The sequence below is a fragment of the Sorex fumeus genome, unplaced genomic scaffold (genome assembly GCF_029834395.1).
Source record: "Sorex fumeus unplaced genomic scaffold, SorFum_2.1 ptg000169l, whole genome shotgun sequence".
Classification (NCBI taxonomy): domain Eukaryota; kingdom Metazoa; phylum Chordata; class Mammalia; order Eulipotyphla; family Soricidae; genus Sorex; species Sorex fumeus.
In genome coordinates this window covers 1315001-1341067 of record NW_026606226.1, presented here as the reverse complement: position 1 = coordinate 1341067, position 26067 = coordinate 1315001, and the positions used below count along the sequence as shown (strand labels likewise).

At 57.6% G+C, this 26067-nt stretch overlaps 2 protein-coding genes across 2 annotated transcripts in view; one reads left to right on the top strand and one right to left on the bottom strand.

The window, feature by feature from the left end:
• The first annotated feature begins 2709 nt into the window (after nt 1-2709).
• TMPRSS4 (transmembrane serine protease 4) lies at nt 2710-19485 on the top strand. Its single transcript, XM_056107534.1, has 12 exons — nt 2710-2758; nt 5185-5298; nt 8868-9026; nt 9254-9383; nt 12262-12363; nt 13705-13745; nt 14310-14469; nt 15608-15774; nt 17058-17156; nt 17289-17431; nt 18849-18998; nt 19445-19485. Exons 1-12 carry the CDS (start codon nt 2710-2712, stop codon nt 19454-19456), a joined length of 1326 nt encoding a protein of 441 aa, XP_055963509.1. The 3' UTR covers nt 19457-19485.
• A 2493-nt stretch (nt 19486-21978) lies between these two features.
• The window catches only part of SCN4B (sodium voltage-gated channel beta subunit 4), an 18528-nt gene continuing 14439 nt past the window's right edge, over nt 21979-26067 (bottom strand). The window contains exon 5 of the mRNA XM_056107563.1: nt 21979-24701. Within this exon, the coding sequence (XP_055963538.1) occupies nt 24608-24701 (94 nt within the window). The 3' untranslated portion in view covers nt 21979-24607. The remainder of the gene's footprint in view (nt 24702-26067) is intronic.

The window sequence follows — 26067 nt, the reverse complement described above, 5'->3', positions numbered from 1 at the left end:
TGTCATGTCTCGGGACCATCTGGAGGTGCTGGGGGAGTGGGCATCAAACCCAAGACCTCACACATGCAAAGTGTGTGTCTCAGTGCTAAGGCATATCCCCAGGCCCGGCTCTCTGGCACTATGAAATTACCACGTAGTTTTGTGGCCCCGTGGGCCCCGGACTTTGGGCATAATATCTCACTGGGGGCGTAGACCCCCATCAGCTCCTTCGTGCCTCTTACTGAGCCCTGAAATGAAAACAGCTCCTTCGTTCTTCTGGTCGACAAACACTGATGGAATGAACACCCCCTCGGTGCTGGGTATGATGAGAAGACCCCCTCCCTCCATTTCTGGCTGTTGGACAATTTGCGTTAGTTTTTCCCTCTCTTGTTTTCAAATTAGCGTGGGGCTTTCTATAGAACCAGTCTTGTGTGGATTGAGTGAATAATTGATAATTGTTGGAAACAGACCCCAGGGCACACGGAACCTGTTTCCAGACAGAGTTAAGCAACCCCTGGCCCCGGCAAGTGCAAGCTGCCAGTCTTTCCCGTCCCTTCCGGAGCTGCTAACATTCCAGCTCTCCCAAAGGTGGATGGTCAATATTTGTTGAATTAATAATAAACTAAAGAGACTTTTTCCCCATTTGCCTCAACTGCCACCGACACATACCACCCAGGTGCACGCGGGGAAAAGCCCACACTGGTGAATTTGAGGAAGGGCCCATCAGGTCGGGGTGCTGATGCTTGGCTGGCTCTCTATGACCCCCCGGCTGACCCTTCTTCCCACCAAATCTTGGTTGGATCTGAAGCACTGAGGTCTTCATCTTCCTCATCCTCCATGCACACATCGAGTCCTAGTCCTGGCCAGCACAGCACTGTCCATCCTCGCCTCCAATCCCGAGCTGACTCCTGCCGCCCCCTCCTCAACCATGACCTTGGCTGTGAATTCTGCGGGGTACCCAGCATGCTCCCATCTTTCCAGGTTGTCCTGCCTACAGCTTCCTCCAGCCCCACTCCCTGCTGACCTGTCTCATCCGGGCCCTTCTCCCATCCTGCCCTAATTATTTCTTGTTTGCCTTTGAACCCACAACTCTTAGAGGAGTGTCTGATGCCGCAAAGGCACTCAACAAATATTAGTTTAATACTTCAACCTACCCCGACGGGTCATGAGACAATGGGTGTCAGTCCTTCCCTTGCATCTGAGCGAGCTGGATGCCAGGGCTCTGCCGTCGGTTAGGCGCTGTTGGCTGCGTGGGGGTGATGGGCAGGGTTATTGCTACCTGGGTCTCGTCTCTGGGCTGGGAAGGCTGGCCCAGTCACTGTGGGGAAGTCGCCAGTGAAAGCAATGCAGGACCTGGAGCTCAGACCCAATTGTCTCTCTCTGGTCTCCACCTGACCTGGAGCTCAGACCCAGTTGTCATTCTCTGGTCTCCAGTGACAACTGGGTCTGACCAAGTCCCGTGGGAAACACTGGGGACATAAAGGCCTGAGCTGGGAGCGAGGCTCCTGGCCAGAGCGCCTGCCGGGCAGATGTGAGTTTGCACCCTGGCCCGCCTCCCATGCCAATGTAATCCTAGTGGTCCGGCCATAGTGTCCTTCAGTCCACAAGAGTGAGGTTTCCAGGGGCTCCTTAAGCACAAGAAAGGAGTGGCGAGAGGAAGGAGTGGGAGCAACCCCTCCTCACCACAAGAGAGGGTTTCACCAGGGCCCCGGGCATCCAGGGGGAAGAGCCCAGGCAAGTGTGAGGCTGGCACTGCCCACAGATGCCCCCCTGCACAGCAGCATCTGAAGTAGATGTTGTCACTCCCAATTTTCTGAAGGCAAACTGAGGTCCAGACGGGTTTCTGGAGCAGAGTCTGTGTTCCAGCTCTGCCCTTGCAGGCTCGACACTGCCCACAGTCTGGCATCACTGAAGGGCAGAGCTGGCACATCCCTCGAGCAAGCAGGAGCTCCTTCTTGATTCCCGCATCTGCTGTGATCAGCCAGGGGTGCGGCCAACACACAACCCCGACCCGGGACACCCCCTGCCCGGGGAGAGAGGGAGCATCTCCTTCCCGGCTGGAAACTTCCAGGCTTGAGCAGCTCCCGCCCCTCCCTGGTGTGTACCTGACCTGAGCAGACAGTGAGTCCATGGGTAGAGGAGGTCTCCTTGGGGTAACCTGCAACCCACCCCGACCCCCCCAGCCCGGGGCATCCCCCAAGATCCCGGAAAGAGAGATCGTGAAGGAGGCAGAGGGCTGTGGGCAAGACAGCAGCGTGGGTACTGGGGGAGTGGGCACTGGGGGATGGGGCAGTGAGAAGCACACACAGGGGCAGCTATGGAAGGACAGAGGGCACCTGTGTCCACTGAGTCTGCAACTCGAAAGTATGCCACTGTGGGCTGGAGATTCTGTCTGTTTTATTTGGTCTGTGTGGAGAAATCCCGGAGTTTGAACTGGCATCCATGAGGAGTAAAGACCCCCAGCATCCCTCGGCTCTCGGGAAGCCCAGGGTCCGCCCTGTGGGTAATTTTTTGGGGGGAGGGGTCACATCTGGCAATGCCCAGGGGCTACTCCTGGCTCTGCACTCAGGAATTACCCTTGGCGGTGCTCAGGGGACTATACGGGATGCTGGGAATCGAACCTGGGTCGGCCGCATGCAAGGAAAACACCCTACCCACTGTGCTATCGCTCCAGCACCCTGCCCTGTGTTTTAAGCAAATATCTGACGGCCAACCGTGGGTTGACAGAAGATGAGCGTGGAGCAGACGCCACCTTGGAAACTGGACCAGGGGCTGGAGGGTCAGTGCGGGAAGGCAGTGTGCTGGCCTTGCGTGCAGCTGGCCTGGATTCAATCCCTGGGCACCCCCTCTGACCTACCAAGCCATGCCAGGAGTGATCCCTGAGCACAGAGACAACCAGGAGTAAACCCTGAGCACCACCAGGTGTGGCCCCCACACCGAAGAAATCAATCAGCAGTAAGAGTGGCTCAGAGAGGCAACAGTGCAACACACAGCCAACTCCGTGGGCTCTGAATTCTCCCAGGACTGTTGCCATGGACCTCCAGAGCCGCAGCTTGTATTTTGAACCAAATCCCCGGTGGCCACGCAACGTCCTGACCTAGACCCACCAGGGCGTAGGGGTGAAGACCCAGCCCCCGACTCGGCCCCGACATCCCTGGGCTCCTCTCACAGGCTCTTTCTCCTTCCATTCCAGGACCCAGACAGCGGCCAGCCCTTGAACCGCCGTGGTAAGCTCCGTCCAGCTCCCTTGCTGGCCATCGGCCTCTGGGGCATGGCGAGTGACTGCATGGATTCCCACCCCACCTGCTGCACAGACCAAACCACCCCCTAGTACCAGCTGCCCTGCAGGGCATCCACGTGTCACTCGTGGGCAGATGGTTGGGGCTGTGGAGTGGGGGGTGGGATTCACAAGCCTCTGGGGAAGCAGCCTTGAGAAACGGGAGCCCTGAGGGCCAATACGGGCCTTCAGCCGCTAGGTGGGAGTGCCCACCAGGTGTCAGGCGGGATGCTGGACTACAGCAGGAGCACAGACCGCCACCCCCCACTCCCCACCCTCCAACTCCATCACGCAGCCCAGAGATAAGCGGGACTCAGGCATCTTTGTTCTAGAAGGGCGGGGCTGGCTGGTGGACAGGAGAAACGGAGCCAACAGCTTTCCTCCCTCCTCTCCTGCTTCCTTAAGCCACGGGTGCCCCCTCCTGAGAGCCTGGAGTGGCAGGCCACTGAGCAGAGGAGAATAATGACCAAGAAGGATGTCCATAAGGAAGTGGCCCGGCCCATGACTCTGACAGATGTTAGGGTGACACACCACTTGGGTCCCCCAGGGCATCAGCCCCATTTGTGCTTGGGCGTTTAGTAGACCAGGACACCCCAGAGACCCCCAGCCTCTGCCTTCTGAGGCTCCAACCCCCTTAACATGGAGAGGGGGCTGCCAGTGACAAGTTCGCTGTGAAGAAAATACCAAAGCAGAGAAGGCAGAGAGGAAATGCTGGAAGATTTGGGTAGGGGCACATCCAGCAGTACTTAGGGTCGGGGGGACCCTATGCTGTGCCCAGGGACCTATCGTGGGTCAAGTGCATGCAAGGCGAGCGCCCTCCCCACATTGTCATCTCTCCAGACCAGAAGGTTCTGGGAATCAAGGAAGGCTTCCCTGAGAAGGGGGAGGAGGAGCGTGGAGCAAGTAGGGTGTCCAGCCCCTGCCCCAGGCTCCTGAGTCTGCCCTACTGCCTTGCCCTCCCTGGAGAAGTCTTCACCTTCCTGCAGGGAGATTGGGTTCATGGGAATTATTTCTGCTCCTACTTGAGGATGTCACTTTCCCAGCCACTCTCTGCACCCCCCCGCGTCCCCCAGCAGAGTGGAGCAGGCGGCTGGTACAGCCTCTGTGTCCATCAGTGTCCTCCTCCCCTGCCCACACCCCAGACACCTGGGTCTGCATCCATCACTTCCTGGATGGAAGTTCCCCCTTGGTTAATTACTCATGGGGGTCCTATCTCTGCCGCTCAGGCACTTTGCAGGGTCCCTCACAGCCCTTGGGATAAAAGCCAACCCCCGGGCACTTGGCTCCACTCTCCAGACCCACCTGGCCCATCCCCCTTGCTCAGCACTCTCTGTCCCCCTTCCAACCTAGCCCTCCCCCCCCCCCCCAGCTCCCAGTTCCCGGAGCCTCAGCCCGGCTGTCCGCCTCCTCCCACCCCCTCCTCCGCCTCCGGAGGCCCCATTAAGTGCCTCGCTGCTGTCTCTGTTGTCACTCAGATCCATCATCTCCCACCTTGTCACCCTGTCCCCGTTTGCCTCTTCCCCCAAACTGGAATCACCTTAGAGACAAGAACTTTCCCGGGAGTCCCGGAGAAGCCTTCAGGATCATCGTGCACGGGGACTGACTAACATGGTGCACGAGCAAAACCCGGCCGCTGTAGCGCCAAACGGCCAACAGGGGGTGTGGGGAAAGCAGGTGGAAGCCAGGCTCCTGGCCCCACTGGGCAGTCCGGAGGAACATTCTAGAACGGACTAAGTCAGAGGTGGGGAGGAGGCTCTGGGAGAGCATCTGCAGTCGGGGGTGAACAGAGGCTGGTGATGCCCAGCTTTGCCCTCAAGTGTCCAGAGCATCCCTGCAGCTCAGCGGCAGGGACTGGCGGGCAGGTGGACTGCAGGCCTCGGCGGGGGGCACCTCTAAGCGCTGACCACTGGTATTCCCTCCCCTCACAGGTGCTTCCCGGCTGCACAAAGGCCGCAGTCCCCTGGAGGCTTTCAAAAAGGTGGGCGTCCCCATCATCGCGGCGCTGTTGAGCCTGGCGACCATCGTCATCGTGGCCGTCCTCAGTAAGTGGACACCCTCCCCTCCCCTCTCCTCCCCGGGCTCCCCTCGCACCTCTGAGCACCCCCAGATCCACGTGAAGCTCCCTGCTTGGAAGGGAGCAGAGGCAGGTGAGCGCCGCCCCCGCCAGGCCCGGTGCAGCCTTCCCCTGAGAACACCCCACAGAGAGCTCAAACCTGCAGCCCTGCCCCCTCGCTGCTGCACAGCCCTCGGGCAGGGAACCTCTTCTCGGGAGCAGGGGCGCCAGCAGGACCCCCCACCCCAGCCCCCGGTTAGCTCGGTCCTCATCACGGGACCCAAAGGGCACCAAGAAGCAAGGATGAGCATCTTCCTGCCTGCTCCCCTCCTCGCTGCTCCTGGCAAAGTCCCGGTCACAGCATCACACGTGGCCAGCGGGACCAGACTCAGGCCCTGCATGGCCCCTGACTGTTGTGTGACCCTGAGTGAGCCCCATCCTCTCTGAACCTCAGTTCCCTCATCTGCCTTGCTCCCTGCCTCTCCTCCGTGTGCCCAAGGACCAGAGAGATAGCCAGCCTCAAGGCCTCCAGAGATGAGTGGATTCTGCCAAACTCCCTGCGGTCATCGCGTGGAGAACCAAGACGTGAGCAAGACCACGCGCTAGGCAGCCCGGGCTCTCGGAGGCCGGTGCAGGTGGACCTGGTGGCATCTCCACGGGGGCCATTCCCAGCCACCGCCTGTTAGGAGACTCTCAGCATGTCTGCGCAAGCCCTTGGGTGCCAGAGAGGAGCAGCTGTGATATGGGAGAGTCGGCAGGTCCTGGCTGAGCACCCCGCTTCCCTCTCAGGCTGGACAGTGCAGATGCCACACCAGCTAGACCCCAGGACCGGGCGAGACTCTGGACACCCCGAGATCGTGGCCCTTGACCTCGGCTCAGAGTCCTGGAGCGGCCTTGCTGGGGCGCGGGGCACATCCTGATGGAAGAAGGGCCAGGCCAGGTGCCAGGCGTCTCCCTAGCCTGCTGGGCAGCAGGGAACTGTTCCTCCAGCCTGGGCTCACTCAGCCTTTTGGCTTCCAGAGTCTCCATGCAGCATCCTGGCTTCTTCCCAGGCTGGGATGACCCTGTCTGCCTCTGGCTCTGGCCCACGATGCAGAGCCTGAAGCTCTAGTAAATACCCACCTACCTGGAAGCTGGTGCCTCGGAGTCCTCAGGGGGCATGTGGAGGACAGCCAAGCGCTCTGCAGCCAGACAGCGAGCCCCGTCCCGGCTCTGCCCACTAAGCGCCACGGGGTTGGGGGGGGAATGAGTGGATTATCTGAGTTCTTGGGGGTACACCTGAGCTCTCTCAACCTCACTGTCCCCACCAATCCTCTGAGGAATTTAGGCGCCTCCACAAGTTGTGCATGGTCGGTAGAGAGTTTTTATGCCTGGAACGTTCTGGAAGGTGTTGCAATATCATTGGCCAGAGAGTTAGAAACTCCAGACTCAAGGCCAGGGAAATGGCTCAGTGGGCGAGGCCCAGCATCAGTCCCCGGACCCCCCAGGCTGCCCCGGGTCTGAAAGAGTGCTCCTGAGCACTGCAGGGTGTGGCCCCCCAGTCCCCCCAAATGAATTAAAATAAAAACTCTCCATGTATTCCCGTCAGCCTTGGAGGCTGCAGAACAGGAGAATTCAAAGGCAGAAGACAAGATGAGACACCTGCCTGCGCCTCTCCACTGAGAGATGAACCTCCTGCAGTTTGCTTCCGGTTCTGGTTCTGGTTCTGGTCGATTGGAATCCTCGGAGTGTCCTGCTGCCTAACCAGCCATAAAGCAACTTTGTCGTAAAAGAGACCATATATCGCCACTATGAGACATGGCCAGGGGACGGTGTAGTGGCCAGGGTGCCGGCCTCGCAGGTCTCCTGGCTTTGATCCCAGCACCAGGTTGGATCCTTGAACACAGGACAGGAGTGAGCCCTGAGCACCACAGGCTGTGGCCCCAAAACAGAAACACAGAAAGTTTCTCTGCTTTGGTCAAGTGCCTCCCCGCGTTAGATGAGGCACCAGGTGTGAGCCCGTGTCAGCTGGTGAACCCCCGCCAGGGGTGGGCAGGCAGGTGTGATGCTGTTCCTCCTCGTTCAGGGGCATCTGTCCCCAGGGTCACAGCTGGGTGGCATTGAGACGTTCCCTCCGGTGCTCAGTTCTTGGAGACCAAATCATCAGGACACCAAACCAACCGAGAGACCTGGTCATCAGGGTTGGGGGCCGGATGTCCCAGTCTGTCCTTGTCCCCTGCATCACCACGGAGCATCAGGGCTGCCTCGGCAGCTGCAGGAAGCTCAGACTGAGGAATGGCGCCACCATTTCTTTTCCGGAGGCTGGAAATGCTTGAGTCCTCTCTTACCTCGAACTTCTACCCTTGGGGCAACGATGCTTTCAAGATGGCCCTGGAGGAGGGTCTCTCTGACATCATGGAAGGATTTCTGTTGGCATAGAGGCCCAAGAAGTGGGACGGGGTGAAGGTGCACACTTGGTGTGCGCCGACCCAGGTTCGATCCCTGAGCACTGCCGGAAGCGACTCCCAGGCAGAGCCCCTGAGCATGGCTGGGAATGACGCTAAATGACAGCATGTAACGCCCTCCATGAAGGATCTACCAGCCACCAACTTCCTCTCCACCAGTACCGGGAGCTTTGGGTTTTGGGGGGCACTTCGGGTTTCGCAGGCAGAGGGGAAGACTGCTTCGCTCTTAGACTTGCAAATGGACCCATGGTCATTCCCCAGTCTCACGCCTGCATTTTCTTTTTCTTTCTTTTTTTTTTTAATTTGCTTTTTGGGTCACACCCAGCAATGCACAGGAGTTATTCCTGGTATTACTCCTGCACTCAGGAATTATTCCTGGCAGTGCTTGGGGGACCATATGGGATGCTGGGAATCAAACCCCGGTTGGCCGCATGCAAGGCCCTACCTGCTGTGCTATTGCTCCAGCTTCGCATGCCTGCATTTTCTACCCAGCCCACCATGCTAGCCGTTGTTACCCTCCTCAGCTTCAAGATAGCCCTGTCTGGTGGGGGCTGGAAACCCCACTGGAGGGCCATGCTGGAAACCAAATGGTCAAACCAATCGTTTGTCTAACAAGGCGACATTGCCTAACGGCCAAAGTAACCATGGGGAAAGAAGGTGTGGACACAGATCAGAGCTTCAGGGTCTGGGTCCATACTGCATGATTCTGCGATGCTTCGTGGCCATCAGCTCACCAAGCATCCTCCAAACCCTGCAAAGTTGGGGTGTCACCCTCCCAGCACACAGGAGGTCAGGGAGGCCAGGAAGGGAAGTACGGGTGCCCCGCAGGCATGCAGAGGACAGGCCCACACTGTCCCCTCCCATCCGCACTCCCGGGGTTGGCAGAGGCCGTGGCTATATTTCCTGATTCCTCAGCTCTCTCCAGGTAAGGAGCTGGTCTTCGGGCTGAACTGTTTCCTCCTGAGACAGACAAAAAAGTGAGGTTACCAGCTCCTACGTGCCAACCTGAGTCTAGAGCCACACCTGCCTTCTCCCTGCATGGCCCCTATATAAGGAAACCCGGGCTCTCCCAGACCCGCTGGGCGACGTGCTAGACCCTCTCTGCCCCTTGCAGTCAAGGTGATTCTGGACAAGCACTACTTCCTCTGCCCGCCTTTGCGCTTCATCCCCCGAAGGCTGGTGTGTGACGGGCAGCAGGACTGTGCCTCGGGGGAGGATGAGCAGCATTGCGTCGAGACCTTCCCCAGCGACGATGGTCCTTCCTTGGCAGCAGGTGCGTCCCAGGGCTCGGCCCCAAAGGTGGTTCCAGTTGGGGTCCCACCGTCTGCCACCGCCTTCCGAAGGAGGCTGGAGGCGAGGGTCTCGTCCTGTCTGTGCTGATGAGCCAGTGCCACGTGGTCTGGTGGCCACGCCAGAGTTTGGGGCGCTCACAGGGTAGACTCTGTGGGAGCTGGACCAGGTGACCTTGCCCTGAGCTGACCCCATTTCCTTCCCTCCCAGTTCGCCTCTCCAAGGACCGCTCCACCCTGCAGGTGCTGGACGCCCCCACGGGCAACTGGGTCTCCGTCTGCTTCGACAACTTCACAGAAGCTCTGGCCAGGACAGCCTGTGGGCAGATGGGCTACGACAGGTACCAGCACCCCTAAGAGCCCTCTCTTCCTCTGGCCATCCTCTGCCTCCCGACTCCCTGCCTTCCTTAAAACTAGAGATCTTGGGACTGGAGTCATAGCTCCACGGAGAAGGCTTTTGCTTTGCACGCGGCTGTCCCGGGTTCAATCCCTGGCATCCCATATGGTCCCCTGAGCACCTCCAGGAGTAATTCCTGAGTGCAGAGCCAGGAGTAACCCTTGAGCATCACTGGGTGTGACCCAAAAAGCAAAACAAAAAAATAGAGATCTTGGGGCTAGAACGATAATACAGTGGGGAGAGGTACTTGCCTTGCATGCTGTCAACCCAGGTTCAATCCTCAGTATCCCATATGATCCCCCAAGTTCCACCAAGAGTGATCCCTGAGCATTGAACCAGGAGTAATCCCTGAGCACCATCAGCATGGCCCCTGAGGCAGAAGTAAAGATCTGGGGCTAGAGTGCTGGGGCTAGCAGGTAGGGTGCTTGCCCTGCACGTGGCCAACCTGGGTTTGATCTCTCGTGTCCTATTTGGTCTCACGAGCACCACCAGGAATAGTTCCTGAGTGCAGATCCAGGAGTAAGCCCTGGGCATCACCAAGGGTAGCCCCAAACCCAACATAGATAAAATCAAGATCTTGCATGAATCTGCTCTGCATCTCTGTGCTTACACACAGAAGCTCTGTGAAGGTTCATTGACTGTTGATTGGGGAAAAGAATGCCCCCCTAGCGGGATGGTTCTCAGGCACCAGCCAGAGAACACACATGGGCCCTGCTCCCCAGCGGGGCTGCCCACTCAGCTGCCCTCACTTTCCCTTCCTCCCTCTTGGGTCTGCGAGAAGCCGGTCCTGTCCGGCACAGAATCTTATTTACCTTGCCCAAGTCTCCGCGGTTCCATTTTCCTTGAAACAAACCTGAGCTCCTGGGGGCCCACCGGCAACCCCGGCTCTCAGCACATGTTCAAAGGCAGATCCAAATCTTCAGCGGATGCAAAAGTATATAATTATAATAAGGCTCATTAGCATCCTATAGTTATATTCGTCTGATCTTGGCAAAATCCAAAAAAAAAAGGTAGTTATTATTCTATCTATTTTCTGATTAGGTTCAGGGGAGGTAAGTCACCAGGAGGGAGAGGGCTGGAACGTGCCCAATTCTCACCCCCCACTTCCCGGGATGCGGAAGCCGGTGTCTTGAGTTTGGGGCCACCCTCCCTTCTGCTGGGGGCTTCATCGCTGTCAAGGTCAAGATAAGGTCAGAGACCAAAAGGAGAGGGTGGGGGACAGTCCCTGCATTCAGTGGCGGTGGGGTGACATCTACCTGCAAGACCCCAGCTGTCTCCGGATTCTGAGAAACTGAGCCAGGGACAGGTGGGAAGAGAGAAATACTCGACAGACATCATCAGTCCATCTCAGAATGCTCCGGTCGATCCTTCAAGCCGCCTCTAGGATCTGGCTCAGTCACTGCCCGCAGCTCTGACCACCCCCTCTGCACTCCCCCCCTTCCCAGCCTCCCCGTGTGCCTTACCCAGCGCCCTCTGCCAGAGGACACCCCGAAACCAACAGTCATTTTGGACGAGGGCCAAGAAGGCTTGCCCTTCCCAGCGCCCAGCAGCCAGCCCCGCCCAGCGCCTCCCTGCAGCTGCCTCCCCCACCCCCACCCCTGCAGCCGCCAACTGCCAACTGCAATGTCAGCTGGATGTACCGAGCCCCACGGCTGCGGCTCAGTTATGAAACCAGCTGTCTCCTGGGCTTCCTGAGGTAATCAGCTCCTGGCACCGTGTCCTGCCCGCACTCACGGAGGCCACCAACCCACCTGGATTGGCAGTCCTGTGAGATCAAAGGGGGTCAGAATTGTTCCTCAGGATGGAATTGGTGGGCAGAGGTTCCCCTGGGGAAGGTGACCGCCTGCTGGACCCCCTGCCGCGTCTCAGCACTCTCCACTCTCTCCTTCCTCCCACAAAACCATAGATGACTCAAGGTGAGGGTATTCCAGAGAACATCCTCTCAGGGGAAACTGAGGCCAAGACTCCCACGGGAGGAATGTGACCCACCAGGGTTACACGTCACACAAGTGTCACAACCAAGACAAGCACCTCTGTCTTGAACATCAACGCAAAACCCAGGAACCTCAGAGCCTTGGGTTGGTCTGAGCTCTGATTCAGACCTTGGACTAGCACAACTGGATGAGGAAGGATGGGAGAAGCAAGGAAAGGGGAGGCCCGTTCAGTAAAGAAACCATCAGAGGGCGACTAATCAGGGAAGCCTTCCTGAAGGAGGAAGACTTAAACTCAAGATCTGAAAGAAGATCAATGTGTATCTAGCAGGAGAGCAAGAGTGAGGGAGGGCCAAAAAGAAAAAATATTTATATGTACCAAAAAGATGACCCCCATCCTCTCCTTTGGGGGGTGCTGAGTGCCAACTTCCACGCCACATGCCTACACACACACACACACACACACACACACACACACACACACACACTTCCCAACTCAAGCAAGATGCCGTGTTTGGAGCAAACCAGAGGAGGGAGAAATTCTCCAGGTCCCTTGACCAAGTCGTTCACTCCTCTGTGAACTGGAAGAGCACGTGGAACACTTGAACTCTGGAGAGAGCTGGGCTGACCATCTCTGACCAACAGTTCTCCCGAGCTCCAAGTTCTGGTCCAGGCTTCCTGCAAGGCCAGTGGACCCTAGGGCTGGGCCCTGCCATGCCAAGGTCCCTTATCAGAGAGCAAAGCAGCTGCCACCTTCCCTAACCAAGACCACCCATCCCCTGCCAGGTCTCAAGGACTCCCCTGCCCTCCCTCTCCAAGGAAGGGGATTACTCTCCGCCCTCCCCCCCCCCCCCCCCCGCTCATCCGCTCCCTCCTTCTGGATTTGAACAGCAAACCCACCTTCCGAGCCGTGCAGATTGGCCCCGACCAGGATCTGGATGTCTTGAGCGTCACAGGGGACCACGGGGAACTGCAGGTGGGAAATTCCAGCGGGTGAGTAAAATGTCCCCTGCTGGACCAAAGAGGACTTGCAGGTGGGGGAGGAGGATGGGGTGGGGTGAAGGAAGGGGGATATGATCCAGGCACCCTCCTCCCCCCTGGGGAGCAGCTTCTTAGATCCCCACACTGGAGGAACACATTTCAGGGAGATATGGGCTATGGGCCCCAGTTTTGGAAGTTGGGGCCATACCCGGTGATGCACTCAGGAATCACTCCTGGCGGGCTTGGGGGGCCATATAGAATGCCAGGGATTGAACCCGGGTCATCTGTGTGCAAGGCAAGTGCCTAACCCACTATGCCACGGCTCTGGACCCATGACCCTGTTATTCAACAAAACAAAACAAAGCAAAACAGTACACTGCTGCTTGGGCCAGCAACGCTGGTGGCCACCAGGGCCACACATGCCCACAGTGCTGGCCAGTAGGGAGACGGGCACCACTGGGGATCAGAGTTGGAGCCCGGTGATGCCCTTTGGACCATCTCTCCAGCCCCCAAATTTGTAATGCAGTGGACAGCCAGACAGAAGTGCTGGCCACACTATGGTGGCCTTATCATCTGCCAAAGAGTCAAAGCAACTTTTTCTCCACTTGCCTGGTCTGCCTGAGCAGGCCCAGTGCACTAGATTCTGAAGGCCCCAGTCAGTGTCAGGCCTACCATATTCCCGGCCTATGGGGAAGGGACTTACGGTCCTTGTCTTTGTTGTTTGTTTTATTTTGGGCCAGAACAGGTGGTGCAAAGGGCTTACTCCTGGTGGGCACAGGGACCGTTCCTGGTAGTGCTCGGTGGACCACTTGGGGTGCCGGGGCTGGAACCCCGGTCAGCTGCATGCCAGGAAAATACCCTCCCCACTGTGCTATCACCACAGCCTTTGTCAGCGCCCCCTCACTGCCTTAGAGCTAGGCGAACGTTGGCTTCTTGGCACATGGGGTGCTCACTGCATCCAGAGTGACCCCCTTAAAGGACGGGGTGGGAGCAGAAAGAGAGCTGGCCTGGGATTCCAGCAAAACCCCCTTCCTCTTCCGCTGGGCAAACCCTCTGGGCAACAGGCCCTGTCCAGGCTCCGCCATCCTCTACTCTTGCTGCCCTTCCAGCACCTGGGCTGGATTGCTGCAGGCAAGGCCCCGTATACAGCAGGTGCCTAATTGTGGAGTGTTGCAAGCAACGGAACTAAGTCCAGTTGAGCTGAGCACCAGAGCCCTTTCTAGACTCGGCTTGAATCCGGCTGTCCCTATGCTCAGGAGGGGCCTTGAATCAGTAGAAGCAGGAGCTGGGGGTCCCTACCTCCAGGACCCTCTCTGGGAGAAGCAGAAACCGCAGTCACTGTCTTCTTTCCAGACCCTGTGTCTCGGGCTCCCTGGTGTCCCTGCAGTGTCTGGGTGAGTGGCCCTGTCTCCTACCCACGGAGGGTCCCCTCATGGATTGGAACCGGGGCTGGCAGACCCTCTCAGCTCCAGGGTCACTACGGGGGACTGTCCTTGGTGCTGGGGCCCTCTGGGGGAAGCGGGGGAGGGGGGTGAGGTGAGCTCCTTCCAACTGCCCGTGCCCAGCGCCCGCACTCCAAGAGCCAGCCTCTTGGAATCTTGTTCCCCAGAGGTTGGAAGGGGAAGTCCTCAGAGCAAAGGAGTTTCCAGTGGGAAGATCCAGTTTCTGGAACCTTCTTCCCTCTTGCCAGGCAGCTCGTGGGCGTCTGTTTACTGTTACTCAGTGGGAGTGGCTGGGCAGGGCTCTTGCCTTTGTGGGTTGCGGGCTGGGTTGCGGCGCTGGGTTGCCGGGTGAGCCCATGGAGGCCATGGGGGACAGGCCAGTGTCCCCTGGCCCCGGGAACTGTTTTGCAATGGTCCTCGCTGCCTTCCAGGTCTCCTCACGGGACTCGCCCAAGACAGGTGTGGGGTCCTCAGGAGAGGCTGACCCTGACTCTCCCTCTTTCCTACCCACTCCAGCCTGTGGGGAGAGTCTGAAGGCCCCCCGCGTGGTGGGCGGGGAGAAGGCCTCGGTGGACTCCTGGCCCTGGCAAGTCAGCATTCAGTATGAGAAGCAACACATCTGCGGGGGGAGCGTCCTGGACCCCCACTGGATCCTCACGGCCGCCCACTGCTTCCGGTGAGGCCCCGGGGCCCCTCTCTCACCTTTGCTGTCCTCCTGCTGGGTGGAGTGGCCTCAGAGAGACTCTAGACTTAATGTCCCCTGGGAGGCCCTGGGGACCTGCAGAGGGTGCTGGCACCACCCCAGCCCACACCCATGTCCTTGGCACCACTCTTTAGGAAGTGGTTCTGGGGTCACGAGTCACAGCTGTTCCTCGTGATGTCCAGAAACTCATAAAAATACTCTAGATTCCCCTAGCATCGGCTAATCAGAGAGCCCAGCCCTGAATCTGGGAAGGTCCTCTCTGGGCCACGTGCCCTTCATTCATTCCTCATCCAACATCTTCTTTCATTCATCACACGTCTGTTCTAATTGTTGGGGGGGGGGGATCCCCTTCCAGCAATTCCCGGCCAGCCATGCCAGTGGTTCAATGACCACAGATGACCCTGGCCACCCCAGCGGTACTGGGCTAGGGCTGCAGCCAGCGATGCTCAGCGGATCGTAAATGGTGCTGGAGCTCAAACCAGACTCAGCCACAGGCCAGGCAGGTGCTTTACCCCCTGTACTTGCTCTCCGGTCCCCACACAATATCTGCACTTCAAACATTCATCATCTTCACTTTACTCATTCCCCGGCATTAGAGAGGGGCCCCTCTCAGCTGCCCCGCGCAGGAGGCCCAGCCAACCGCCCCCCCCCCCCCCCAGAGGAACTCAGGCGAAGCCCGTGATGCCTAATCTTTTCTGGGAATCTGACAAAAAGGCAATAAATCCATTCCTGGAAAACCTCTGTGCACGCAGAGCTGTGCCCAGCGTCGGGAGGAGGAAAGACAAGGACACACGCAAGGGGACATGGATGAGTGGATGGGAGAAAAGCAGCAGAGAGCACCAAAGGGTGGAATGCGGGCAGCTCGGGTGCAGAGTGGGGTCCCCAAGGCCGGAACTGGGGGGTCTGCTAGGGCAGGTTGCACGGGAGCAAAACAGAGGCCACTGTCTTTGAGAACTTGGCTCGTGGCCCACCACTCCTGCCCCTACCTGCTTCATCTACCAGCGCAGGGACACCCAGGACCTCCCGATCCCCAGGGCTCGGGGGGGGGGGGGGGGGGGTTGCTGTTGCCAGCTTTGCCCGCGCTTGACTGAACCCCACTGTCTGCCTCCAGGAAGCATCTTGATGTGTCCAACTGGAAGGTGCGGGCTGGCTCGGACCAGCTGGGTAACTTTCCCTCCCTGCCGGTGGCCAAGATTCTCGTCATCCGGCACAACTCCACGTACCCCAAAGAAAAGGACATCGCCCTCGTGAAGCTGCAGTCTCCCCTCATATTCTCGGGTGAGCTGCAGGGCCGCAGGTGCCTTCGTTCACAGCGGATAGACGGGCTCAGCATTGCATTGCAGAGGCCAAGGGGTTGGCTGGGACCGACCCTCTGATCGGCCTGAAGTTCTCCTGAGTTGTTTCTTTTTTCTTTTTTAAGAAATACATTTTATTTATTTATTTTTGCTTTTTGGGTCGCACCCAGTGATGCTCAGAGGTTACCCCTGGCAGTGCTCAGGGGACCCAACGGGATGCTAGGAATTGAACCCGGGTTGGCCGTGTGCAAGGCAAATGCCCTACCCGCTGTGCTACCACTGCAGTCCATTTCTTTCTTTCTTTTTTCTTTTTGGGTCACACCCGGTGATGCTCAGGGATTACTCCTGTCTCTGCACTCAGGAATTACTTCTGGCGGTGCTTGGGGGACCATATGGGATGCTGGGAATCAACCCAGGTTGGCCGCGTGCAAGGCAAACGCCCTACCCGCTGTGCTATCACTCCAGCCCACCCCCCCGTTTCTTTTTTCTGTTAATTTGGTTTTTGTTGTTGTTTGTGTGCCACACCCAGCAGTGCTCAAGGGTTACTCCTGGCTCTGTGCTCAGTAATCATTCCCGACAATGCCCGCAGGGACCATATGAGGTGCCGGGGATTGAACCCGCATCTGCCGCATGTGAGGCAAACGCCCTCCCCTCGGTCCTATGGCTCTGCCCCACATTTGGGAAACATTTTTGTACTAGAACTTCCCCCACTCTTTTCTTTTCTGTTTTTGGTTTTGTTTTCATTCTGGTCACACCCAGCAATTAAGCCTGGCTCTGTGTTCAGAAATGACTCCTGGCCGTGCTCTGGGAACTGTATGGGATGCCGGGGATTAAACTCAAACCCAGGTCAACCTTGTGCAAGGCAAACACCCTCCCTGCTAAACTATTGCTCTGGCCCATTAGCTCTTTTCTTGAGGCCTATTACATATCTGTATGGTGTATTTTTTTTTAAATTTTAAGATTTTTAAAATTTTACTCACACTGCAGACTTGACCACAGAAGTGTTTTCTTTCTTTCTGTGCATGTGTGTGTGTGCATGTATGTGTGTGGTCTTGATTTTGGGGCCATTCTTGTGGGACTGGGAGGCCCATATGGTGCTAGGGACAAACCCAGGGCCCCAGGCTGTGTATGATTCATGCCTTCTGACTCTTTGAGCCATTTCACACCCAGACCCTCTTTGTTCCTCTCACTCTCCCGGACCATGTGTGTGTCAATCACCCTGGGCTCTCCCAAGCCTTGGGTCCCTGTTCCCCTCTGTCCTGACAGGCACAGTCAGGCCCATCTGCTTGCCTTTCTTTGATGAAGAGCTCAGCCCAGGCACCCCGCTCTGGGTCATCGGATGGGGCTTCACAGAGCAAGACGGAGGTAAGACCTGGGTTTGGGACCACAGGCCAAGGGAGGGAGAAGGACCATTCATCAGAAAAGCCCCATCCTGAAAGTCCAGGCACCAAAGTGGCTGGGGTGAACAGGCTTTTGAAGATGTTTCCCACCTCCCAGGGAAGATGTCTGATTCACTGCTACAGGCGTCAGTCAAGGTGATTGACAGCACGCGGTGTAATGCTGAGGATGCGTACCAGGGGGAAGTTACTGAGAAGATGCTGTGTGCGGGCATCCTGGAGGGCGGCGTGGACACCTGCCAGGTGGGACCCGTGAGGATCCTGAGAGAATTCTGTGGCTAGAGCTGCTGTGTGCAGAGAGTGGTGAAATAGTCCTAAGGTTGGATGTCCCGTCCAGAGAATGTCTCTGGTTACCATTGTGTGTAGGGAAGAAAGGAGAGAGGGAGGATTCTCTAGTCAGATAAAAAAGATAAGAAAGGATGTGTGCATACACGGGGGTGAGTGAATGGATGGATGGTTGGATGGATGATGGATGGATGAGGGTGGTGAATGGGTGGATGGGAGGGTGGATTGATGGATGGGTGAATGAGGAGTGGATGGGTGGATGGATGGATGAAGGGTGGGTGGATGGATGGATTCATTGGTGGATTGTTGGATGGGTGGATGCGTTGGTGGATCAATGGTTTGATGTATGGATGGATGGATGTATGGATGGATGGATGGATGGATGGATGGATGGATGGGTGATAGAACAAATAGGTGAATGCATGCATGGAGGCAAGCAGAAAGATTCCAAATGTGTATTTTCCATACAAAGATGGCATCACCCTTCCTACACTTGGTTCCCTCATCTTCAGGAGTGTAGGTCCCCAGAGAATAGGAACCCTGGGAGGGTCTGTTTTCCCTGGAACCGTCCTCAAGCAGCTGAACCAAAAGCCATCTCATGCTATGAGACCTGCAGTGATGTCCCCCTCATTCCTCCTCATCCATTCTTACTTCCTGCATACCAGGAGATCTCCTGAGCCATTTTCATTCAAACCTCTGGCCCTGCTGCCCCCTTTCTGAGTCATTAAGTCCCTGGACTTGAAAGGTGTCTCTTGGATGATGGCTCTGTGCTGGGCTTTGAGAAGTGTCTTCAGGGAACTTGGAGTGTAGGGTGTGCACCCCAGTTAGCCTTAGAATCATGGAGGAAGGCCTAGGGGCTGTCAGAGCTGCTTAGAAAGATACCCAGATAAGGACTTTCCATCACCCACTGTTTCCTGGACTCTCGTTTGGCGTCTTGTGGCCTGTGGCATCTGTCTGTCTCTGCCTCTGTCTCTCTCCCGCTTTTCATCTGCACCTAAGCTCCCTGACGCAGGGCTCTGGGTCTTGTGTTTGATGGAAGTACAGTTGTCTACAACAGCCTCTGGCCGTTCTTAGCTATGTGAGAAACTCCGGGTTAAACCCTGATGCTCCCTCCATGCATTGCTCCAGACTTCTGTTCCCACCTGTGATCCCAGATATCCGTCAGGAGATTGCCCTCAACCTCCCTGCAGAGAGAAAGGCACCCCCCAAAGGGACGGACCTTCCAAGCTTTGTCATGGTTGGTGGGGGAGGGAGATACAGGAGGGGGTTGGACTGCAGAGGGAGTGCAGGGGTGGGGAATCATGCAGGGGGGTGGAGGAACCCACCTCCCAGCCCCCTCCATCCTCCCAGTAACCCCTGCTCTGACCTTCCTCAGGGAGACAGCGGGGGTCCCCTGATGTATCACTCTAAGCAGTGGCAAGTGGTGGGCATCGTGAGCTGGGGCCATGGCTGTGGGGGTCCGAGCACCCCTGGAGTGTACACCAAGGTCACAGCTTATCTCGACTGGATCTACAGCGCCCGGAAGGTGAGCCACCCCCAATCGGCTGGGAGATAGCCAGGTGAGGAGCACATTCCTAGCACGTGTGAGGCCCAGGATTTGACCCCTCCCCCCTCCCACACCCCCCCCCCCCAAACACACAGCACTACGCAGTATAGCCAGTGACATCCAGCCAACCATGGGGGCCCACAGCAAGAATGAAAGAGTGAAAACTGCTAAGATCAGAGGGTCCTAACAAACACTCTGGACAAATACCTGCTGCTGATCACGTCTCTGTTTCCTGGCCCCACACAGTGAGGCCATCAGATACTGTTGGGGGAATAGACTGATAGGAAGGGGGTGGGCGGGCCCCTGAGGCTTCCCCAAGGCCGAGAGGAGCAAAGAGCAGGAAGGAGGAAGATGCTGGGAGTGGGGGGAGGGGGGTTCCCATCCCCACAGGCCTCCGACTTACCCTTCCCTCTGCTTTCTTCCAGTCTGTGCCATGATGCCGCACTGGACACAGCTTCCCCCTGACGCACTGGACACAGCTTCCCTCTACCCAGGCCACCTAGGGGCAGCCCCTTCCCCTGAATCACCCACAGACCAAGGCCCACTGTGTCCCCATTCTACACATGACCTCATGATCTCTAAGGGTGGCAAAGGACTCCTGTAAGAGACCCCCCAGCCCATGGGCACCCTGGAACAAGGCTATAGCCTGGCCTCGCCACCCCCCAGTGCTGAAGTGCTATGAGGTAGAAGACGTGGCTAAGCCAAGAAGGGCCTTGACGACTGTCTTGGGTTGAAGGAGACTCTTGGGTGAGAGTTGACGCACACAAGGCAGGCCTGGAGGGAGGGTCTGCGCCACCCAGCGCCAGCCTGCCCGAGTGTGAACCCAATGGAACGGGACCTGTGTGTCCACCCGCTACTGTGGAGGGTGCGGTGACCGGGGACGCCACAGCTATTAAACAGGTGCCATGTCTGACCCAGACTGACTGTGTGCTTAGATCCAAGGAGGGTCTGGAGAGCGGGCTCGAGGGGGCAGAGCACACGGACTACATGCAGGAACCCCTTGAGCACTGCTTGGAGCAGCTCTGAGCACCACAGTATGTGGCTTCCTGAAAAACCCAGAAAGAGAAAGATCAGAGTGAGGGAGACTTGGACCCCGTCTGCGTGGAGCCCATAGACTGGCAAGTACTGGCAGAGGGGAAAGGAGACACGGAGATCAGAGCTGAGGAGCAGGGCAACAGTGAGCAATGGACTGGGGCACCGGGGGAGCAAGCCCCTCTCCCTTCCTCTCTGCCCGTGAAAGCAGCTGAGCTTCCCCACCATCACACACACACACACACACACACACACACACACACACACACACACACACACACCACACACCACTCTTAACAGCTGGAGACCTGGGAGAGGGTGTGCATGTGACACTCTGGCTCCCCAGGTGGTGGAAACAGGTATTGCACCTCGGAATCCCACCTCCTCAGCTTTGGAGGGGCCGGCTGTCATTCCTGGTTTATATTTTGGTTTGCATCCCTCCCCGTAAGTCATTTCTGTGGATTGTTTTGTTGGTTTTCCATACTACGGAATGCCAGAGGCTTATCTTCGTACCTCCCTGTGTAGCCAGGGCACAGAATCACCCCTGACTTTCCTGGTGGGGCAGCAGCTTTCTGGTACCATCGCCCCCACCCCCACCCTGCAAAAGATGCCTTTGCCCGGCGTTCATTCGTTAAGCTGCTGACATAGATGTATCGCCTGCTGATAGAGGCAGTCCAGAGCTAGGCTTGGGGAGAGAAACATTTGCTTCTGGGGGCCAGAGAGACAGTATAGTGGGTAGGGTATTTGCCTTGCATACAAGTGACCGGGGTTTGATCGCCAGCATCCCATATGGTCCCCCCAGGCAGTACCAGTTGTAATTCCTGAGTGCAGACCCAGTAAGATGAGTTCAGGAATCCTTGAGCGCCGCTGAGTGTGGCCCAGGAATGAACAGAAATAAATAGAAAAACAAACATTTGCCACTGCCTCACCTCCCGAACAAAGTGTGACCTCCAGGAAAGTCCAGAAGCCCTGCAGCCTGTCCAAGTGTCTGTCCCCCACCAACTCCCCGTCCCCAGACTCCCGGTGGGGGTGCCCATGGATGGAAGGAGGGGAGGTCTGCTTCCAGGCCTGACTCAGGACACTAACTTCCGACCCCCAGCCATTTAGGGATAGTTCCAAGGACTGAGGGAGAAGACAGAGACACAGAGAAGATTCTAGATCACCGCAGAGTGACCTCCTGGAGAGATCAAGGAGCAGGCAGAGTAGAATCGCATTCAAAGGGTCTGTTTCAGGGCTCAGTGGTGGGGTGTGCTTTGTGGGCATGAGGCCCTGGGACTGACCCCCAGCAGCCGAAGACCAGTTATCCTGACCCTGTTTCATCCCGGTTTCTAGAGTTAGGTCCATCTGTGGCTCCTCTTGGGGACACCAGCAGCACAACAGAGCGCAGATCAGAGCAGATGGCATTCCCTGAGTGACGTTTCTCAGACGAGTACCTGCCAAGGCACTCAGCAGTACTAGCCACGTTGCAGAGTCGCTAAGGCAGGTTGGTCACCTCTTTCGTGGGGTTGGGGGGCACCTTGCGGGGGTTCCAAATTATGACCAAACTCTGCAATATAGGGGGGCGCTGTAGCAATGATTCTTTTTTTGGGGGGGATCACATCTCGAGATTCTCAGAGCTTACTCCTGGCTCTGTGCTCAGGGCTCGGGGAACCATGTGGGATGCCGGGGATCAAACCGGGGTTGGCCACATGCAAGGCAAGCTTTCTACCCACTGTACCATCACTCTGGCCCCTCAGTGACCCCATCTTGAGAGGCACCTTACCAGCTACTCCAGAGAAGATGTTCAACCAGACTGCCTACCCCACTTCCCATGAACCCCCTTGGCAAGCAGCCCTCAGACCCCAGACAGAAACTCAATGAAGACAGGGGTCCTAGCGGCAGCTGGCGAGTACTAACCCAGCAGACCCAACAGGGAGACCCCAAACCATTTCTATTAAACATAGTGTTTATTTCATCCAAGGCAAAGCTAAGTAAAAGTCTACAATGCAAAACGGATTATAAAGGCAAGACTGCCCGTCGCGTCCATTCTGTGCTTAGACCCAAGGCCGGGTTGGGCTGTGCCCAAAGCGCCTCCCAGAGGCGCCCACGCCGTGTCACTCTGATCGGAGGCCCCCAAGGCCCCTGAGAGGCATCATTTTGATCTAGAGTTCTATAGGAAGGTTGACTATGAGTATTGTCATCCCAGCCAGAGGAGAAACCATGCATAAGATAGTCAAAAGCAAGGGATCTCAGGTGGGGAGGTGGGCGGGAGGCGGTGGGCGGGGACTCCAACCTGGGACAACGGGAAGTGAAGCAGCTGTAAGGGTCTCCCAGCCGTCCTGACCTGTCCCCCACTCTGGTGCCAGTGACCCGAGATGGAGTCATGGAGCCCTGAGCCATGCGGCTTCTCCCCTTGGTCTCTCGTCCCTTCTCAGCCTCCAGGTCCCTCGGAAGGTCCAGACCAGCAAGACTGGCCCCTAAGACAGGCACCCTCAGCCAATCCATGCACCATCCCGCACCCCACAATGGCCCTTTTCACACCCACCTGCATGACCCACTCAGTCCGCTCGGGGAGAAAACCTGAGAAAACCCAGACCTGGCTTCTTCCAAGGGAAGTGGAGAAAGACTGGCCTCCGGCTCCTGGGTTTCATGGTCAGCATAGCGACCTGCACCAGGGGATCCTAAGGCCACTCACCCCAGGGGGCAGGACTGTGCTCAGGTGTGGGGACCAAGTGGAGCAACTCCTAATGCCCCCTTTGAGAAATGCCCATCATACCCCAAGCAACAGGGCAATGCCAAGTGGCCCCATAGACGCTGGAGTGCAAAATGGCCCAGAAAAAGCCACAGAGAGAAGCCTTGAGCCTCGAGTCATGGGAGCTCACGTTTGAAAGACTGGGATGGAGCCACGGAACATGGCCACACTCAAGGCCGCACATGCGTGAGGTCCTGGGTTCATCCCTGATGCCACAAAAATAATAAATGAATGAATAAATAAAGGCTAAGATAATTCCAAAGGAGTAGGATGGAAGGATGGAGAGAGAGAGAGAGAGAGAGAGAGAGAGAGAGAGAGAGAGAGAGAGAGAGAAGGCAGGATTAATGAACAACCCCCTCCACCAACCCCCATGAAACCTGGCTCCCTAGGTCCTTCAAAAACCCATCACACCTCACGACTGTTTGTGAGGTAGCTAAGTATCAAGCCCATTTTACAGATGGAAAAGCTGAGCTCAGAGAAGGGGCGGGGCCTGTCTGTGCGGAAGTCCAGAAGCAAGGGACACTGCTCTGCAGCCGGCTGGGGTCTTGGGGTCATGGAGGACCCCTGGCCAGTGTGTGCCCCAAACCCTGGTTCTAGGAAGGCCCCACAGGCGGGCAGCAGCTACAGTCCGTCTGCTTCCCTGCTGGGAAGATCTGGGTCCTGAGGGACAGGGCAGCGAGTGTGCCAGCCACCAAGACAAGGGAGGTCGGGCTCCCCCAGTCTCTGGAAGACGAGGCTCCTCTTTCTGTTCCTCCCTGGGGCCCAGAGCAGGTGGGGAGGAGCCAGGTGCGTCTCCATGGGGGCATCAGTCCTGGCCATGGCAGCTCTCTGCATCCTGCCCTGCTCTGGGGGGCAGAGTCGGGGCAAAGGCACAGACCAGCCCCCCTACACACACGGGGTGTGCAAAGCAGTCTTAGAAAAGCAAAGGAGAAGGAGGGTGCCCCCGCCAGTTTCTCCCCAGCCCTGGGGAGGCCGAGGGGGATGGTACAGCTGGGCAGAAAGCGGCCCCCAAACCCCGGGCTGAAGGACAGCCCTGGACAGCGAGGAGGAGGCCACCTGGGCAGGAACAAGGGGTGGGGACATGTGGACAGAGAAAGGGGGGGCAGGGGGAGGGGCCTGGGTGACCCTTCCTGGGGCCCAGAGACCTGGCATGGAGCCCGGGGGAGAAGCGCAGGAAAAGGGCCTCTGGAAGGCTGAGGTCCCTCATGAGCACCTCGAGAACCCAGAAATTGGGGGAGCTCGGGCTCCCCCAAGACTAGCTGAGGATGAGAGGGGGGCAGAGGTTCAAAGCGGGGGGCCGAGACTGAGGGAACGGAAATTCCTCAGCAGAGGGATGTGGGGGTCCCCATGGAGGCCTCCCGCATTGGAATCCCCCAGAAGTCACCACCCCCATCCCACACCGACTCCTCCAGCCATCACACCCCGACGTTTTCCTTCTCTAAATGTCACCCAGCTCTTGGGGGCCCTCACTGAGCCCCCAGCCTCTCCTGCAGAGCCGTCTGTGGGGAAACTCAGGCTTTGCCCCTGGAGGGTCGGGGAGACTCAGGAAGACCCCACGACTCAAGTGTTGGGGGACCAGCCCCTCCATTCTCTTCCTGAGCCCCCCCCGCAACCCCTGGCCAGCCCTTGTCCCCAAGAAGCCCTGGCTGGGAAGGGGGTGTGGGAGGCCGGGCAGGACCCCGCTTCCACCTGCCCGGAAGTTCTACATTGGAGCCGAGCAGCGGATGTCTCAGGCGTGTGGGGTCGCGGGCACGACACGGCTCAAGCATCGGTCTCAGCGTCAGGCAGCGGGGCCCCCAGAGGCTGCTCGGCCCCCCGCAGGGGTTCACACTTTGGTGGGGGGCTTCTCTTCTGCCTTGGAGCCAGGGAGGCCATTCTCTGTGTTGTCATTGCCTGAGGAGCTCACCAGGCACTCCTTCCTGTGGGAGAAACGGGGGGACACGGGTCAGGTGCCCGGGCCTCGCATTTCATCCCCAGTCTTCTGTGGGGCGAAGGGAGATGGAGGCCCCACCTCGCACCTTTGTTTCCTCCACTATCCCGTGCAGGGAATGTGGCCCTCTGGGGGAGCAGCCCCTGCCCCTTCTTTAGAACAATACCTGGCGTGTGAAAACCAGGCGGGAAGTTCAGCAGCTCAAAGTGGCGGAAGTGCAGGCTGTTCCCAGGCACCAGGGCTGCTGGGAAGGTCCCCCGTACTCCCGGGGTGGGCCAACCCCAAGCCCTGTGCAAAGATGCTCCTTCCTCCCCGCCTCCAGTGTGAGGGGCCACAGAAGGAGCAGAGACGGGCCCAGCAGGCCGAAGGGCTGGCATCAAGGGTGGCAGGACAGAGGCAGCAGGAAGGGGAGATGGTTTATTGGGGAGACATCACCCGCTCTCCAGAAGCGTCACCCTATGACGGCCCCACACGGGGCTTGGTCCAGTTTAAGAGCATCAGGGTGCAGGACAGTGCCCAGGCGGGCCAGGAGGCTTTCACTCTGTCACTTACTCCCGGCTCGTGGACACAGCTGGGTCTCTGCCCAGCAGCTACTCTGTGCTGTCTGCCTCCCTGGGATGGGTAGCCAGGCTGGAGGCCTTCAGGAAGGACTAGGTCAGTCTTACTCTCATTCATCTTGTCCTGCAGGGTTCTGTCCAGAGTGCCAGCCCTATTGAGATCCTCTGAGATCTCAGATTTCTTCCCCAGTGCTCCCTAGACTATGTGATATGGCATCCCTCATGTGGCTAAAATCCGAATAATTAAAAAAAAGAACACGCAGGGTCCTGCGGCATACCACAAAGACCTTGACACAAATGAGTCTGTCTACCACCCACCATCCATTCACCATCCATCCATCTATCCATCCACCCAATACTCCTCCATCCATCCATCTATCCACCCATCTATCACTACCCTCCACCCATCCATCCATCCATCCATCCATCCATCTATCTACCTATCCATCAATCCACCCATCCCTTTACCACCCTTCATCCATCTATCCATCCATTCATTGATCCACCTATTTCTCCACCTACCCCCTCTCCATCTATCCACCCACCATCCATCTCTCCACCTACCCTCTATCCACCCACCACCCTCCATCCATCCATCCATCCATCGATCCATCTACCCACCATCCATTCATCCCTCACACAATACCCCCTTCCTCCACCCATCTACTCACCACCCTCCACCCATCTACCCATCCATCTATCCATCCCTCTAGACATTCACTTGTCCATCTAACAATCCACCGACCCACTCTCTATCACCTCTCTGTTACTTAATCTCTATTCCTCTATCATCCATTT